The 16,305-nt window shown below is 53.0% G+C and overlaps 1 protein-coding gene across 2 annotated transcripts; it reads right to left on the bottom strand.

Moving 5' to 3' along the window:
* Positions 1-7,377: 7,377 nt before the first annotated feature.
* Positions 7,378-15,256, bottom strand: GLUL (glutamate-ammonia ligase). 2 transcript variants are annotated; one of them, XM_052801045.1, is made up of 7 exons: positions 15,067-15,256; positions 12,211-12,401; positions 10,771-10,932; positions 10,356-10,502; positions 9,757-9,884; positions 9,377-9,576; positions 7,378-8,392 (listed from the first exon to the last, which is right to left on the bottom strand). In XM_052801045.1, exons 2-7 carry the CDS (start codon positions 12,374-12,376, stop codon positions 8,074-8,076), a joined length of 1,122 nt encoding a protein of 373 aa, XP_052657005.1. In that variant the 5' UTR covers positions 12,377-12,401; positions 15,067-15,256; the 3' UTR covers positions 7,378-8,073. The 2 variants fall into 2 exon arrangements, with proteins under 2 accessions (XP_052657005.1, XP_052657006.1); XM_052801046.1 differs by lacking the exon at positions 15,067-15,256 and adding an exon at positions 13,574-13,678.
* Between the last annotated feature and the right edge of the window lie 1,049 nt (positions 15,257-16,305).

Here is a 16,305-nt window from a genome sequence, read left to right as displayed (position 1 = left end):
TCCCATCTTACAGGCTTCATGGCCTTCTCCAGCACGAGCTCCCCAGCAAGCCCAGGCTGCCTCTTTGCAAGACACAACATGGAGAAGGGCTGTCTTTTGTTTCAAGAGGAACCACATAGACTTGTGCCTACTCATGCACAGGCTCAAACTGCATGGCCAGCTCCTTCCCGGGTGCTTTGGAGCCACCGTGGGTGCGTCACAGGACTCAATCAAAGCTCTTCTGCTCCCGCCATGCCAAAGCCCGGCTCCCTGTACACAGGGTTGTTGCAGTACCGTCATTCAGGCTGTATTCAACCCCTACTGCTCTCTGTTGCCTGTATGAGCCAGGCAGGCACCTTCTGTAGTGTCCTGGATACTGCCCTTTACCCCGTGATGTTTCTAAGCTATGCTCTACCCTGCACAAAGAGGTGTGAGTAGGGTTTGCCATGCATGACCTCTACAACTCGCACTTTAAGAGCAAGATAGCATTGTTGCCAACTCTCTTTTCCCTCCCCATGAAAACAGAGACCCAATGACCCAGATGAAACACCTCACTCCAACCAGGATGTTGCCACGGCACAGACTGCTAGCATGCTAGGATGCTCTCTGGTCCCAAACCACCATCCATGGAGTATCCCTGGCTCCTGGTACATGAGGCACACCCCCAGCTCTGTGCACAGCCCCAAAATGGTGCAGAGGACAGCCCTGCCAGAGACCATCTCCTTCCCCAGCCAGCTTCATAAGCAGCTTTCTTCATAGTAGAGAGATTACAGATCAAAAACTTCCATGCCAAAGCAATCTCTTCTCTTAATGAAATGCTTCCTCATAGGTCTACAGCCCACAGTGACAGTGTCGCCCACTGATCACCGGCACGGTTATTTGCCAAAGGGAAGGCATCCATGTTACAGTGAAAGCATTTTAAAGAGCTGATGGAGATCTTGCCAGGACAGCCAGCCACAAGGAGAGGTGGAAAAAATGGAGCCAGTTAATCACCCTGCATGTGTTATCTGGGCAGAAAATAGTCTGAAAATATCTTGTATTTCAGAGCAAGCATATAGTTTTCAGTGATTCAGCCAGCTGAAGCTCTGGCCTCCAAGTTTCAGAGACAGGCTAAGCCCATCTCTAAGCCCAGCTGTTCCCGGGTAGCTTCCTAAATGGAAACAGCATCCGGACAACATAGCCCTGGGCACAGCTATTCCCACCTCAAACTTGGTGGCTTGCTCAGGATCCCCTAAACATGGAGAGGCATTGAGCAGATTGCTTTTTGTGGTTGAAGCAAATGTTGATCCTCACATTTTACCAAATACCTGCTGGCCAGCATACTTTCCAGAATCCTACAGGTTCAGCTCAGTAGGGGAGGAGGATCCTATTCACTTGCTTTCCCCGTATTTTAGGCATTTTGGCCAAGCTCTGGCTCAGGACAGAAGCAGCTGGGCAATTCAGCCAGCTGCTCAGCATCTCCACAAGCCATACAGACAGGCTTGAGCCACCTGGCTTTGTGATGAGAAAAAGCAGCCCAAACCCGGATCTGATCAATAATTCTCATTTTAACAGCATGTTTGGCACTGGGGAAAGCTGCCAGCAAAAACTGTGGAGTCTAGTGCCTCATCCACCCCCAGGACGTGAAAACACACAGCAAGGCACTGCTGCTGTCAGCTTCATCTAAAACCTGAGTGGAAGAGGACCATTCCTTCTGAACCGGTACGGCCCATGCCCAGCCAAATGGAGTCCTGAAGATCATCAATCCTGAGCTCAGGGGCTTAAGGAGGCAGGCTCAGGCTGCTGGGGAGCCAAACCCCACCCTCTCAAGCACCCATTGCTGTCCTGCACCCTACACCCAGCCAGGCTGGTGCCACGGGACCCCTGGGTCCAGGGTCTCCAGGGCTCCCCCAGATCCCTGGTGGGACAAGGGTCACGTCCTACAGACATGGCACCCTGGGAGGGCAGTCAGTGGTGGGACAGATGGAGAAGCTGTTGGCACCGACGTGGTCTTCCCCAGGCTCTGCAGCCTGCCTGCTTTCCACGCCAGCCTGGCAACCCACCTTTGCCACTGTTTTTTGGGCTGGAACTGTAGAAGTCTCCACTTCTGTTTTTCTCCCCCCGACCCGCCTCCCCCCCTTTCTGAGCAAGTGCATTCTAAGCCACAGAGCACAGAGAGTTCAACCACCAAGGGGAGGAGAGGAAGGTCCCGAGATGTGGTGTGCATGCCTGGGCCAACCCTCCTAGCAGCCAAGGAAAGGGCTTGCTAAGAGGAGTCATGGGCACAACCTGTTGACAAAGGAAAGCAGGGCACCTGCAGAAACGAGCTGGCTCCACCTGGGGCAAGGGATTAGAAACCTCAACAGAGCCCTCCGATTCCTCCCAGCAAACCAACTGTGGCTGGAGGCAGGGATTAAACCCGGTGGCAAAGGAATGCAGCTCCTTCCCGCTGCGGAGTCCAAATTGGCACTGCATCCCCACTCAAGACGTGGCTTACATAATACAGCTTATGAAAGCAAAATAGCCCGGCCGTGCCAGCCTGTGGGCAGGCCAGGATGGAGGGGGGGGGGGGGGGGGGGGAAAGGGAAAAAAAGAAATTTTTTGGCTGAGGTAAAGCCTAGCAGCCCCCCTGCACACACAGCAGTCTTGCACCATCTCACCAGGGAAGGGAGGAAAGGAGCAGTGAGGGAGAAAGCTTAGGAGAGGCAAAGGGGCCCGTGCTCCTACAAGACTGTGAAGAGCTGCAGCCCTGGTGCTTGTTCTAGAGTCACAGAATACAGATTTTCCCCCTCTGACCCTGGGTTTCTCTCCAGCCAGGCAGGTTCCCATTGAGGTCAACCCATGCATGTTCTGCATGCAAGGCCACTGCAGGTTTCGGGGCCTAGCCTCTAAGAAGCACCCAGCCCCAGATCTCATTCCTTCCAAACACAGGCCAGAAGGATCTCATTCCTTCCAAACACACCTCCAGGAGCAGCTGGGAGAGGCTCTGATCCACATCATCTCCCACTGGGGATGGAGACCGTGGAGATGCTTCCGTGCGGACATCAGGGTTGGGTCTGCCCAGAGCCCTTCTCTGCATGTTCTCATCAAAGGTCATTGCACAAGAGAGGGGGACAGTCCCAAAACACCCAGCACTGGCTCAGAGCAGAGTCACAAGGAGCAAACTGAGATCACCATTTCCTCATGATCCAGGCAATTAACAAGTGACACCTTTAGGCATCCAGATGGGTCATTACTCAGTGACTGATATCCCTCATACTCTACACGGCCTTAGGAAAAGCTATTTGTCTCTCCATACTGCAGATCCTACAGATGGACTGGCCCCTTTATCAGCAAGCAAAGAGAGTCAGGACTCAAAAGCTGCAAGAGGCAGCATGGTGAAACCAGGCACTGCACATAGGTGGTTAGTCCCAGCTGAAGAGCCAGGAGAACCACTTGTGGGTGGAGGATCCACTCACAAGCCACCCTGGGTCTGACCCTGCATCCAGCTAGCTGGAGAAGCCAGGCAGACCTAAAGAGACCTTCCTTTTCAAGAGCTCCCACTTGTTTCCTAAGTGGCTGTCCTCAATTTAATCAGTAACTGAAGAAGTAGGATGAAATCCTGACTCAGCTGAAGCCAAATTACTGACACCCCTGATGGCAGGATTCCCCTCCCAGCTCCACCACCTTTCTCATCTGGGTCACACAAGAAACTACTAACCAGCCACATTTAACCTGTTCCCAGTGTGCTGGGCCCCAGCACCTTTCCAGAGCATGCCCTGGCCTCCTTCAAGAGGCCAAAGGACCTCCAGCCCCTCTTCTATGGCTCTGCACCAGCTCACAATGCAGCCGATGAACAGCAAGCACAGATCTTAGCCAGGACTTCTCTGAACACCACGTTGGAGGAGCTGCTGGACCTCCAGGAGGCATTTCAAGAGAGCAAAGCAAGGCTGCTCCGATAACATGAGGTTCAAGCACAAACAGAGGCTCTTGCAGAGCTCTGCAAATCACCCCCTCAGCAGTCTGCATCTGGCTCCCCTCCTGGGACCATCCCTCCCCATCCTCCACGAGCAGAAAGAGATGGAGGACAGTCACATGAGCCAGTATCAACATCCCAGAAAAAGGGAAAAACACAGACTCGGAGAAATAAAAACAATTTTGCCTAGCAACACAAAGTGCCTCTCTCCCCGCCCCCCCCAGGTAACAGCATCCAAAAGACAGCTCAGCAAAACCTTACCCACCTAAGCCTGGCTGATTTCTCCTCTAGAAGCTGTGTTCAGGAAGGCAGATGTGGTCACAGCCAGAGGCTGCATAAGGATATGAAGCCTCATATACCAAAAAGGGTAGTCTAGAAAGATCAAATAGCATTGAAAAACACACACAAAAAATAAGTGGTATGTGGATACTGGAGCAGCATCAGGGCACTCTGAAAGTGTGAAAGGGCAGAAGAAACCCCAGCAGACACATCTGATTCATCAGGCTTTTCAGGAAGAGAAAAGCCCTCATGTCCTCATGGTAATTGGGCTGGCACAGCCCAGTGTTAAAAGATGCTGCAAGTGTGATCTTGATTAGTTCATCTGCTGCAGGCTATATTTGAAGGGAGCTGTGGCTAATCTTATTTTGATTGCCTTAAAATTCAGTTATGGGGAAAAGCCTGGTGTGTGAGCAGATATATTAATCATTTTGGAGCAGCCTTGTCTCCTAAGCTGGTGTTTGATTAAAAGGCAGTACAATCAACAGGCACTTCAAAAAGCTGGTGCTATTTTTGACTGCTTCATTTGGAGCAGTTCCTGATGCTCCAATGTGCCTAGCTGACCCTTTGGGAATGATACTTGCATTTTCTTGTATTCAGTGAACATTTCTGTATCATTGTTCACATTTTAAGAATGTGTGAGCAAGCAGAGAAAAGGGAGTTGCTTCCTCCTGAGAGGCTAGTATTAAGAGTCAAAATGTTTTATATAAATACATAAGCAGTAAATTCAGCTTCTGAAGGTTTCAGGCTCAATTTGCAAGAGCTCCACAGCCTTAAGAGGAGGCCTCTCTACCCTATGTAGCTGGGAAATGGCGTTCAGGTAACTGCAAAGCAGACTCAGCAAGGAGGCTTTAGGCAAAAAATCAGAAAACAATGTCTAGAGGAAAGGAGAGATTTTTTTTTCCTTCTAATTCATTACAATCCTTTTTTTACATATATTTTTAATAATAATCTTAAAAGCCATTTTGCAGCACAATGTTGTTTTGACCTTGTTTTCAGCTGAGTAATTGTGAAGTGAGTGGATAAATGCTTTCTCAGCTGAGAACAAGAGGAACCATTAAGCATCAAGCTCCAGTCCTAAATTTATGTTCAAGGCAGCTGGAGAAGCAAAGGACGGATGCCTGCTCCTGTTACCACCCTGACAGCCAGCCTGGAGGTGGCATCTTCTGCAGGGACATGCAAATGGTATTCCACGTCTACTACATCGATGAGGTGAGGGGAGATGCTGTTTAGCTCCAGGACAAAACCTGGCTGCCCATCAGCTACTGCCTTGGCTGCTGGTGCTTCTTGGTGGCCAAAACTAAGCCATGGCCCCTTTTACCAATTTCTTCATTCCCCAGGAGAAAAGGGGCTCTGGAGGGACAGGGCTCCAGCTTCAAGGATGCACAGCATTCCAAGGTACAGGAATCTCAAAAAAAGCATTACCATGTCTTGTCCTTCCTTCTGTGCGAATGCCCTTACAGAAGTTTCCTTAATTTAGATGTAATCCATTTTTTCCTCTGTAACATTTTCTTGGAAGGCAGAAAGAACAGTAGCTGTCCCCCACCCCCATATCAGCAGAAAACCCCAACGTTTCTGGGCTCATGAGTTACTCCAGAGCAGTGTGGCTTTCTTCTGGCTGCAGTACCCCTGCTCCAGCCCAGACAGCGGCCAAAGTCCTTGTGGTCACATCACGATTGGAGGAAAGGACATGGTGTCCCCTTTGCTTCTGCTCCAGTGACACTCCACCCCACACAGGCACAGAGAGAGATGGTAATTTTGGGACTGTGGAGATGAAGGTGCTGCCTTGAATGTTCCCCAGAAGGGAGATGCAAAAGACTGCTTGGTCCACAAAAACGTGATGGCAGGAACAGCCTCATCAGCCCAACCGTATGCTTGTGTGTGATTAATCCAGATTTAAAGATGGGAATGGTTAAAGCATCCACCCCTGAACAAAGTACCTCTCGGGGAGCTGGGAAATAGCATCACAAGCTAAATAAAGGACTGTGAGAGCAACATGACACATTTCTACTACCTTGCTTACTTTTCTAAATGCCTGGTTTTATACCGAAGGCAGATGAGCAGCATTTTCTCCATAGGGAGACTGGGAAAGGGTCCTCTTCCACAAAGCCCCTTTTTTCCTGAAGTTTCCTGGAATTTTATTTTCTGTGGGATTTCCACATCGTGTAGAACTTGTGTGGAGGAGGCTGGGGAGATGCACAAAAACCTGTACTTACCCCATAACCCTCCCTATAGACACTCACAAGCCCAGTCCCTTTCCCACTCCAGTCACAGTTGGACCATCACTCCCTGGAGAATCAATAGCCACCTAGAAAACCCCATTTTTTTGGAGAGCACACATGGATCGCAAGACACCTGCCCCCCCCCCAAAACACCCCACAAATGAAAAGCCAAAGCCTACCCACTTCAAATGCTGAAGGCAACATGCATACAAAAGAAGCTGCCAGGATGAATCACAGAAAGGAGGCAGAAGTTGGAATTAAGGTTTTGTTCTTTTTTTCTTTTTTTATTATAAAAAAAAAAAAACTATTCAGAAGAAGTCCAAATGCAACAGAATATAACTGGCACCATCTAAGATACCAAAGTGTAAAATCCTGGAACGTTTGAACCCCCCAGCATGAGCTGGGAGGTGCCAGGGCTGGCCGGGAGGGAAGGGGTGGCCTTGGCCTCTCCCTTCTCCTAGCCCCCGTCACAGCTGGATGGCAGGCAGCCCAAGAGCCAGGACACAACAGTGACGTCAACGGTCTCTGTAAAACCATTCAGTTTTAGAAACTAAGAACATTATGAAAAAAAAAAAAAATCTAAAACTTTTTTTCTTTTATCAAAAGCCCTGCTTTAGTGACATGCTAGCCCTGCTGGAAAGGTAAAACACCCACAGCTCTGTCCAGAACACAGTTAAGTTGACCGGTCAACTCTTAGTTCAGGACACCTTCCTCCTGTTGATCTACATGCTTGTGAGTGCGTCGCAGCTGCTCGAGTTACAGCAATAAATGCTTCTGCAGGCTTCCCAGGTCTGGGAACTGCCTCCTGCAAACTCCACTCCACGCTGAAACAAATCTCACCCAAGCCTCCTCCACCAAACCCTCCAAGCTCACTCTCAGTCCCACCTGGAGGCCCTCCAACAACATCCTCAGGAGCTCTGCCTGCTCTAGCTGGGTGAGTCATTGGAACGTCTTCTCTTTTAAAAAAAAAGAAAAAACAAAAACAAAAAAACAAACCACTTTCATATATAATTTTTTTGTTGTTTTTAGATTTAAATAGAAAAATACTACTTCACTCTGTGTTATGAGCCAGAGACCAGTTGACTTCCAGTGACAGAACCAGGAGTTCTCCTCAATGCTCCTATGCTGAGCTCAATGCCAGAAGATTCCCAGAAACCTCAGTGTGGCCAGAGGGTGAAGATCTCCCCATCACACCATACAGGCAGGAGCACGCGGGGCTCCATCACAGCTCCTGTCTTCCCTTCTCCACAGAAGGGCACCAACCTTAGAGAACCATCAGTCTGCAGAGAGCCGGCTAACAACCCAAATTTGCCTCTTGGGGAAGTCAGGTATAGTTTTAAGCTTTCCACTCATCTACTGGCTTTTTGTGTGTGCAGTCTGTTCCTGGAAGCCACTGGATCCCATCAGATGTACACAAGAATTAGACAAAAAATAAAACAGTGGTTAAAAGTTCTCTAACACCCTCTCCTCCTCTTGTCTTCTGAAGAGTCAATGACAAAAAGACATCGATAAAACTAAATTTGCCCTCCTCCCCACCTCAAGACAACAAGAGTTACTGAGACACAAAACGTGTTATCTTGTACCCTCGGGATTACATCTAGAAGGGAAGTTTAGGGGTGCGGGAAATGGGGGGGGAAGGCGGTGTCTGTGGGCGCAGTCTGCTTAGTTCTTGTACTCAAAAGGCTCGTCTCCAGTTTCGTTGAGGAGACACGTACGGACGAGGGCCTCTGTCACAGCATAAGGATCACAGTTGGCGGAGGGCCGGCGGTCCTCAAAGTAGCCCTTCTTCTCATGGCCCACGTTCCTGGGGATGCGGATGCTGGCGCCGCGGTTGGCCACGCCAGCGGAGAACTCATGGATGTTGGATGTCTCGTGGAAACCCGTCAGGCGCCTGGCATTGTCCAGCCCCCCTTTGGGGTCGTAGGCACGGATGTGGTATTGGTGACGCTTGCTCAGCTTCTCGATGGCCTCTTCAATGTGCCTGCGAAGGGAGCAAGGAATAGGGGAAGACACAGTGAGTGTCTGATGGATGGTACGAGCTGAACCACTCCTGACTGTTGCATCAAAGTGACAACAGATTCGTCGCTGTCCCCAAGCCACTTCATGATGAAGCCTCACGCCCTACAACCCACTTTTCTGATCATCTCAACGCAGGGCTTCTCTCCACTCCTACTGCTGAGCGAGGCTGGTTCTCGCAAAAGGATCCCCATGGCCAAATCCCACAGGGTTCCTCAGGAGTGCTGTGTGTGAGACAACACCAGTTCAACCCATGGCCAAGTCCCACAGGCGCATTGCCCCTGGGGAAGCTGCTCTCAGAAGGGAGATGTCTCAACACAGAAGTTTCTGTTCCGGAAGCTCACACGGTCACGGGCTGGCTCATTATCTCAGGGCATCGCCAAGATTAAGGCAAGAAAACACAGCTGCCAGGAGGAATCCCTTCATAGAGCTCCACTGCAGCCCAGTGCTGTAAGGTCCCTGCCTGCACTCAGCACATCAGTCCCATATGGGAACTCAGGTTTTACATTTCCAGGATCTTCGTGTTTAAGAAAACGTGGCATTTGCTTCCACAGCCTGGCCTAGACAGAGGCAAACGCTCTTTCTCTTTCATTATAGTTATACAAAAAAAAAAAAGGCCAATGCTGAATTTATTTGTTTGTTTCCAGCATTGGCAGATCAAGAGCTGGACAGCTTGTTAGGAATAGCTGCATCCTGGCCACCTGTGCTTCTGTCAGCACCGATGGAGCTGTACTGCTGGCTGAATTTCCCACCCAGCACCAAGATGGGAGCGTATCGTTATACAAAATAAATAAATTAAAAAAATCCAGAAGAAAGGCTCAAACATAATGCCAAGCACCAGAGTGATGTCTCCCATGTGGGCAAAAGGTCTACAAAAAGCTCACTGCTACCAAGTCCAGCCTGCTGCCTAGCAAACGAATGCTACTGGCCCATCTCAAAACAAACTTACTTGAGACCTCCGTCTTCCCTCATGTTCTTGGTACTGAAGTTGGTGTGGCAGCCAGCACCGTTCCAGTTCCCAGGGATGGGTTTGGGATCGAAGGACACAATGACACCAAAGTCTTCACACACCCGATGGAGGATGAAGCGTGCAATCCAGAGGTGATCTCCCATCTCAATCCCTTCACATGGTCCCACCTGGAACTCCCACTACAAGGAGGAGGAGTCACTGGCTCAGTGGTGCAGAGACAGTCGCTGTGAGGCACCTCCCACCCCTTTATGCTCCAGTCATCGATAAAAACTACACGACTTGGAGCAGGCAGCAAAAGCTCACACTGCCTGGGATTTTTCTGTACTATCTTACTCCACGAGGCACCTAAAACAATTTACCTGGGCTGGCATCACTTCCGCATTGGTTCCTCCAATTTTCACACCAGCATAAAGGCACGCTCGGTAGTGAGCCTCCACAATGTCTCTGCCATAGGCTTTGTCTGCTCCTACACCGCAGTAGTACGGACCTGCAACGGCACAGGTGAACAGCAAGGGGAACATGAGTTTCCAGAAGGAAAAAGGCTCAAACTCAGTGAAGACAGAGCACACACAGGGAAGAACTCTCCAAAGGCTTGGGATGTGTGGAAAAGCCCCCAAATCTGTTTTTAACGGAAGCACTAGCAGAGCAGAGCACTGATGGAGAGTGAGTCCCTGTGAGAGTCTGGGCTTGTGCTCTGTCATGCTGGGCATGAGGTCAAGTCACCTGCAGACTAACAAACCAAGCAGCAAATTTGGATGTGGCCAATCACCATCTCAGCCTTTCTGTAACAATCTTAATCTCATGGGTTAATTTTTGCCAGTGTCCTGCTTCTATTGTCCACCTTCAGCTCTAGAAACACCTTGAATCTTTCAGCTCGCCTGAAGCACTTAAGCTGCGTCACACGGATTACAGTTCAAATGCTCCTAAGTTGGTCCAGCGCAGACTCCCGAAAGATTACCTTGGGGTCCAGGGAAGCCATTGGAAGGCCAGCCAAAAGGATGTCCATCTGTCCCCAGAAGAGTGTACTCTTGCTCCATCCCAAACCAGGGGTGCTGGTTGGACACCATATCCATAATCCGTCTGCAGGTGTGTCGGAGATTTGTCTCTAGAATGGAAAAGCAATGCAAGGCTTATTAGTATCTCCACCTCCATTCCCCATTTCCACTTCATTTACAGTTTGAGTCCCAGCAGTGTGGGTGAAGAATCCCAGGACCAGCCCTTCCTCCACCACCAGCACTTTGTTTGCCTTTTACTTTCAGGGCAGGGATTATTTTTGTGTCATGCATGAAGCTAAGGGCACGAACAACATTTGGATAGGTATCCCCTTCCCGGAAACACCACCTCCACCAGGAGAAAGGAGAAGGTCCATTCACCTGCAGACTGGCGGTTGTATTTGAAGACCTCACAGAGAACTAGTTTATTGGGATCCTTGCGAAAAGGGTCCCGAAACATGGCAGCAGGTCGCAGGTACATGTCGCTGTTGGAGCCTTCAGCCTGGAAGGTACTGGAGCCATCGAAATTCCACTCGGGGAGATCTGGAGCGGAGAGAGGAATAAGCCACTGTGACCCAGGGTCCCTGGTCACCAGGAGGATGGGCTCCCTGCCACCCTCCGGTATTACAGAGGTGAAGATGCTTATAAACAACAGGCCTACAATAGGTTTAATCCCAGCTCAGCTGATTTTGTTCCAAATGGGGGAAGCAAAAAAAACCCCCAAAAACCAAAAAACCAAAAAACCCCTAAAACCCCCAAAAACAAAATGAGCAAAAAACAGGGGAGTGCAACTCCCCAGCCACCCTGGGAAACACAAGGAGCTGGGCTGCTGGCCAAACCCAAGCAAACCAAGCAGCAGTGAAGATGTTTCCCATGTCACAACAGCCACCGGGACAGGCAGAGCACCCAGTGTCCTCGCAGAGGTGGCTGGGCAAGCTGAGAGAGAGCAAAGCCCGTGACATCTTCAAGCTGTAGGAAAGAGTGGAGCCATGAAATACCCTTATCCATGTTGCATGGCCTGGAGAAAGTGGGAAAACAAATCATACGTAGGTGAAGTCTCATATGGAGGAGGAGTATGGCCAGCTTGGCCCCCTCGCCCACCCCTCCTGGCTGTGCACTGCCCTCCAGGTCAAAGCACAGCGGGAGCAGCAGTAAACTCCACCCCGGGAATGTTATCTTCTCCATATCCTGGGGGGAAAGTGGGAGGATGGGAAGCACAAAGATTTCAAAGGAGCTGTGCCAACCACTCCCTTAGAGGGAAAAGGGGAAAGGAGAGGTGGGGGGGGGGGGGGGGGAGATAATTCTGCTCAGTCACACACAGTATTTTCATTTCATAACTGTCTCCAGCCAGCACCATGGCAACCTGGGGAAAATCCTAATGCTATTATTGTGTAAGCTGGGACTGTTTGTTCTGAGGGACACAAGCTCTTAATTACACCGGATAGCTCCATTCTTTCCCTTCTACTTTCTTCTGCCAAACTACTTCCGGCCAAAACGAGTACTCAAGAGTCAATGGGCTGCCGAGCCCCTGCCAACAGCCCCCAGCCCCTGCCAACAGCCCCCTCCACAGCAGGGGCAGCGCCAGGGATGGGCTCCCAACCCCGGGCATCTCACTGAAATGCCACATCTGGAGAGCTGGGAGCGTTCCCCTGGGGTATCTGGGGAAGGAGGTAACTGGAAGGGGGTGAGGAGCAACATCTTCCCCAAACACCATCCTTCTGCCATACAAAGAGACAAATGGCATCCTTTCTCCAGAGCAGCCAAGTCTGGCTGCTTTCTCCACCTGGCAAGGGGCCGCAAATCCTGCACCTGCCCTCTCACCTTCAAGGCTCTTGGGCTCGTGGTCCAGTGTGCGGGTTTTGCAGCGGAGGTGCTCCCCCGTCCCATCGATCCAGATGTACATGGCTTGGACCTTCTCCCCCTGCGGCAGCTTCATGTACATGTGCTTGATAGCTTTGCTCAGGTGGGAGCTCGCTGAGGTGGCCATGGCTGCAGACCGGACGAGGGGGTTCCTACAGGGAGGATACAAAAAACAACCCCAACCGTGAGTCCTTCGCTGTGCTCCCAGATTTTTCACCCCCCCAGCCAGGGAGGAGCATGAGCCGAGCACAACTCGGCCACGGGGCTGGCTGCCGTCTCCAGCGGTCCTGTGCTGTTCTGCAGGCAGAAAACACAGCAGCTCAGGCAGACGCAGGCAGCTAGGAAAGCCCTGCTCCAGAAGCGATGCCTCCGAAGCATCCCATCAATACCTAAACTCCTGCCCACATCCTGCCAATAAACTAGTCTTATCCACCAAGTAACAGCCTTCAAAAGTGCTCCTCAGCCCCGTGTGAACTTTTCACCTCCACACTCACAGCCGTTCCGGAGCAAGGCTAATGTCCAGGAAAGTTTAGCTGGGGCTTTCTTAATGCACTTGGTTCAGCGAGGAGGGCTTGCCAGCCCCAGCTGCCTTCTCAAATCTGCTGGACTGAAGTTATATGAGCCTTGCCTAGGGCAGGAGGTAGTGCAAAAGCAACGGGCACTGCAAGCGACCGCTGAGCAGAGCCAGGCAGCAGCCTCCAGGCAGTGACAGGGAGGCTGAAGGGGCTCTGGTCCCAGACGGTGAGAGCTGCAGCATCCCTGCAAGCCCAGCACAGCCTGGAGCTGGGCTCCCGGGGACAGCCAGCCCGCGTGTCAGCACCACGACAACCGGGGACCACGCGCGTTTGCAGGAGCTCGGAAACGCACATTATTTAAAAATTTGAAGCGACTTAGAAAGTCACCTCAACACCCTAACCCTCTGCAGGAAGGCTCGGGCTGCCCACCCCACCTCCCCAGCCCACCCTGCTATGGCGGGGTTCCTCTGTGCTGGCCGGGGGGGCTCCCCACGGGCCCCACTCCAGGCGTCACCCACGCGTGCATCTCCTGGCAGGGAGGGAAGCACCCTTATTCTAGCAAGCAGCTAAGGAGCCTCGCGACGAAAAAAAACCTGCAAAGAGCATCTGTTTTAGCGAGAAAACCCGAGCTGCCTCTCCGCTCCCCAACCCCCAAAAAACAACAACAACAAAAAAGCGAAGCAGGAATTTTCCCCCGGAAGGTCTGTAGCCACCAGAGAGCCCCGGTCCCGGCACAAGGCGGAGCTGCAGCGGGGAAGGCGCGGGTGGCGGCCGGCCGCGGGCACCCCCCTCCCCCGCGGGGCCGTTACCTGGGCTCGGCGGCGGCGGCGGCGGGCGCGGGGCTCCCACGCTCGGCTCCCGGGGCCGCGCCCGCCGCTGCTTTATGGCGGCGCAGCGCCGGCCCCGCCGCACTGATTGGGCAGCGGCGGCCGGGCCGGGGGCAGGACGGGGCCGGAGGGGGCCGGGGACAAGAGGCCGCCGCCCCACTCCCTTAGCCTCCTCTTCCTCCTCCTCCTCCGGCGGCAGCAGCGATGGCACCGCGGCCGGGCTGCGCCCCCCCCCCCCCCCGCCCCAGTCGCCGGGAACGGGAGGGAAACCCCCCGCTTCGCCCCACACGGAAGGAGGGGGAGCGGAAAGCAGAGGGAAGGGGGGGGTGGTGGTTCATTTTGCAACCCTCCCGGCCCGAAAAAAATAACCCCTCATCTCGCATAGTTCTGGGAAAGCGGAGGCAGGAGCAGATCCAGGGCTTTCCGCGGCAGTTACGTTAGCGGCTGCCTTTGCATAACTCACAGGGATGGAAATCGGCCGCCCTGGGTAAACGGGGCAGCGGGGAAGAGAGGGAAGAACCGGAGCCCCCCCCAAGCCCTGGCTCTGGCTTGGTGCACACGTTTGGGGATGGGGGAACAGGCAGTACCTGCTCTATGCCCCACTTTGCCCCTCGGAGTGGATAACGGGTTCCAGCACCTGGATTTGCAGCCAAAACCCTCGTTCCAGGGCACAGGATCGGTCACTGCTACACGAGGGAGGAGAGATCCCCCAGCCCCATCGTGGGTGTGGGGGCACCCACTTCAGAGGCACCTGGGTGGCAGGGGGCACCCAGCAAACTGCAGGCACTGCCCAGTATTTTTCCACCCCGGCAGCTCCCTCACTGTCCCATCCCCGCTCCTGCTCAGCCCTCTGCACCTCCCAGCCCACACCCAAGAGGCCGGAGAGCAATGCCAGCACTAGCAGAAGAAGCTGCAGCCCCTGCACACATGCCTACACACACACGCACAGGTAGCAGGCCAAGCACACACCACCCACACGCCTGTCTAGGGGCAACAGGATCCTGGGCTGCCCCACACCAGCCTTGGGGGGGTGGCACCAAAATTGCTATATCCCATGGAAAGAGGGACCCTCCTGGCCGTCACAGCCACCCTACTGAACACGCAGCCTCTGCACAGCCAGAGCCTGGGGGGAAAGTGGCCAGGGAGAGCTGGATCCTCAGCCAGGAGGTAGAAGTGCTGGCTAAGGTCTTGCCTTGATTTATGGCCCATCTCAAGAGCCGGGTCCCCACCCCTCCTCCGGGGACAACCCGGCTCATTCTTTACCACCACCTTGCAGCAGCCACAAGTGTGTGTTAATTCCCTGAGGCTGTCCAGGAAAAGGTGAAAAGCAGGTGCTTTTTGCCTCCTCCTATTGCTTGGGCAAGGCAAAGCCAACAAGCATTACAACGGAAACTGCCTTCGCCCACTGCCCCAGTTCCTGCACCCCATGTATAGAGCAACGGTTTCAACACATTCAAACAAATGCTGCGTTTTACCCAGAGAAATTAGCTCAGGATCTCGCATTCAGACCAAGTCCAGCTGCGGTCGCTTGAATCTAACAGCTTGGCTGAAGCAAAAGGAGGCAGGAGCTGGTGCCGAGACCCAGTCAGGCCAGGAAAGACCCAAAATAGCTCCCATAAAGGGAAGCTGTCAAGCCACCGGCAATGTAAAGCCGTGCCCAGCCCTTTTCCCTAGGTTTGCAGAGAGGATTTATTTAATCGGGACACTGACAGTACCAATAAGCTCCAAATTCTTGGAAACATGCTTGCTACTTGCAAATTTCCCAGAAACTTTGGCCACCGGAGCTGCCTGCAAACAAGCCCAGGGTGTTTACAGGTGGAAGTCCCTGCGGCGCGGGGTGACCCTCATGCCATCCAAGCCTCGGGGCTGGGCAGCCCCTCTTTTCACCCGCTGAGCTCCGAACGACCCGGAAGGGAAGAGAGGAGCAAAGGCAGCTTGCAGGGTAGACACCTCCTCTCCATCCGATAAATACATGCCGGCCAGCAAACCCCCACCTGCGAGAGACCCCCAGCGTGGGCAAGGGTTTCGCGGCTGGGGTGGGAGGATGTCTCTCCCAGCCCCGGGGGGGAGGTTTGGTGGCAGTCCCATTGCCTTGCCCTCGCCCTGCACAACATGTTTACGAGCCAGCAGAGAAGAGCCGGGCGCTGCAGCCGCGGGGCCAGCGCCCTCTCCCGGGAGGCCGGCGGGGGATAGAAGCGTCCCCTCGCCATCTCGCAGGGTTCAGGGCGGCTTGTTTACAGCCTTGCCTTCCCCTCCTCCCCTTGCAGGCTGCCGGGTTTTTTTGGGGGAAACACGACTCAGCCTGTGCCTTCGCCCAGCTGCGTGCTCCAGTGACCCTTATTGTCGCCAGCGTTCAACGAGACAAAAACCACACTGGGGAGCTGGGGAAGGCACGATGCCAACAGGTGACACCTCACAGGAGTGGATTTAAATCAGCCTTCAAAGGGCCCCGCTCTAAATGCGCAGCGAGCCTGCCAGAGACAATGTGCTGCTCCGGGGGCGAGTCCCAACTGGCACATGTTTTTCTTTTTTCCTCCTATTAATTCGTGGGAACACCTTTATTCGCCTGCCCCGGCACTTCCCTCCGGCGCGGTTTATATCCTGCGAGCATTGCCAGGGTTGGAAAGCGCCTGGTGAGCTAGGACGGTTGCTCAGGGCTGGACTTTGCAGCCTTCTGCCTCCAAGGCAGCAATGCAAACCTGGCAGGGACAGCA

Source organism: Harpia harpyja, chromosome 11 (assembly GCF_026419915.1).
Source record: "Harpia harpyja isolate bHarHar1 chromosome 11, bHarHar1 primary haplotype, whole genome shotgun sequence".
NCBI lineage: Eukaryota > Metazoa > Chordata > Aves > Accipitriformes > Accipitridae > Harpia > Harpia harpyja.
Note: the sequence above shows the minus strand (reverse complement) of the source record. Positions and strands in the feature narration are given on the sequence as shown.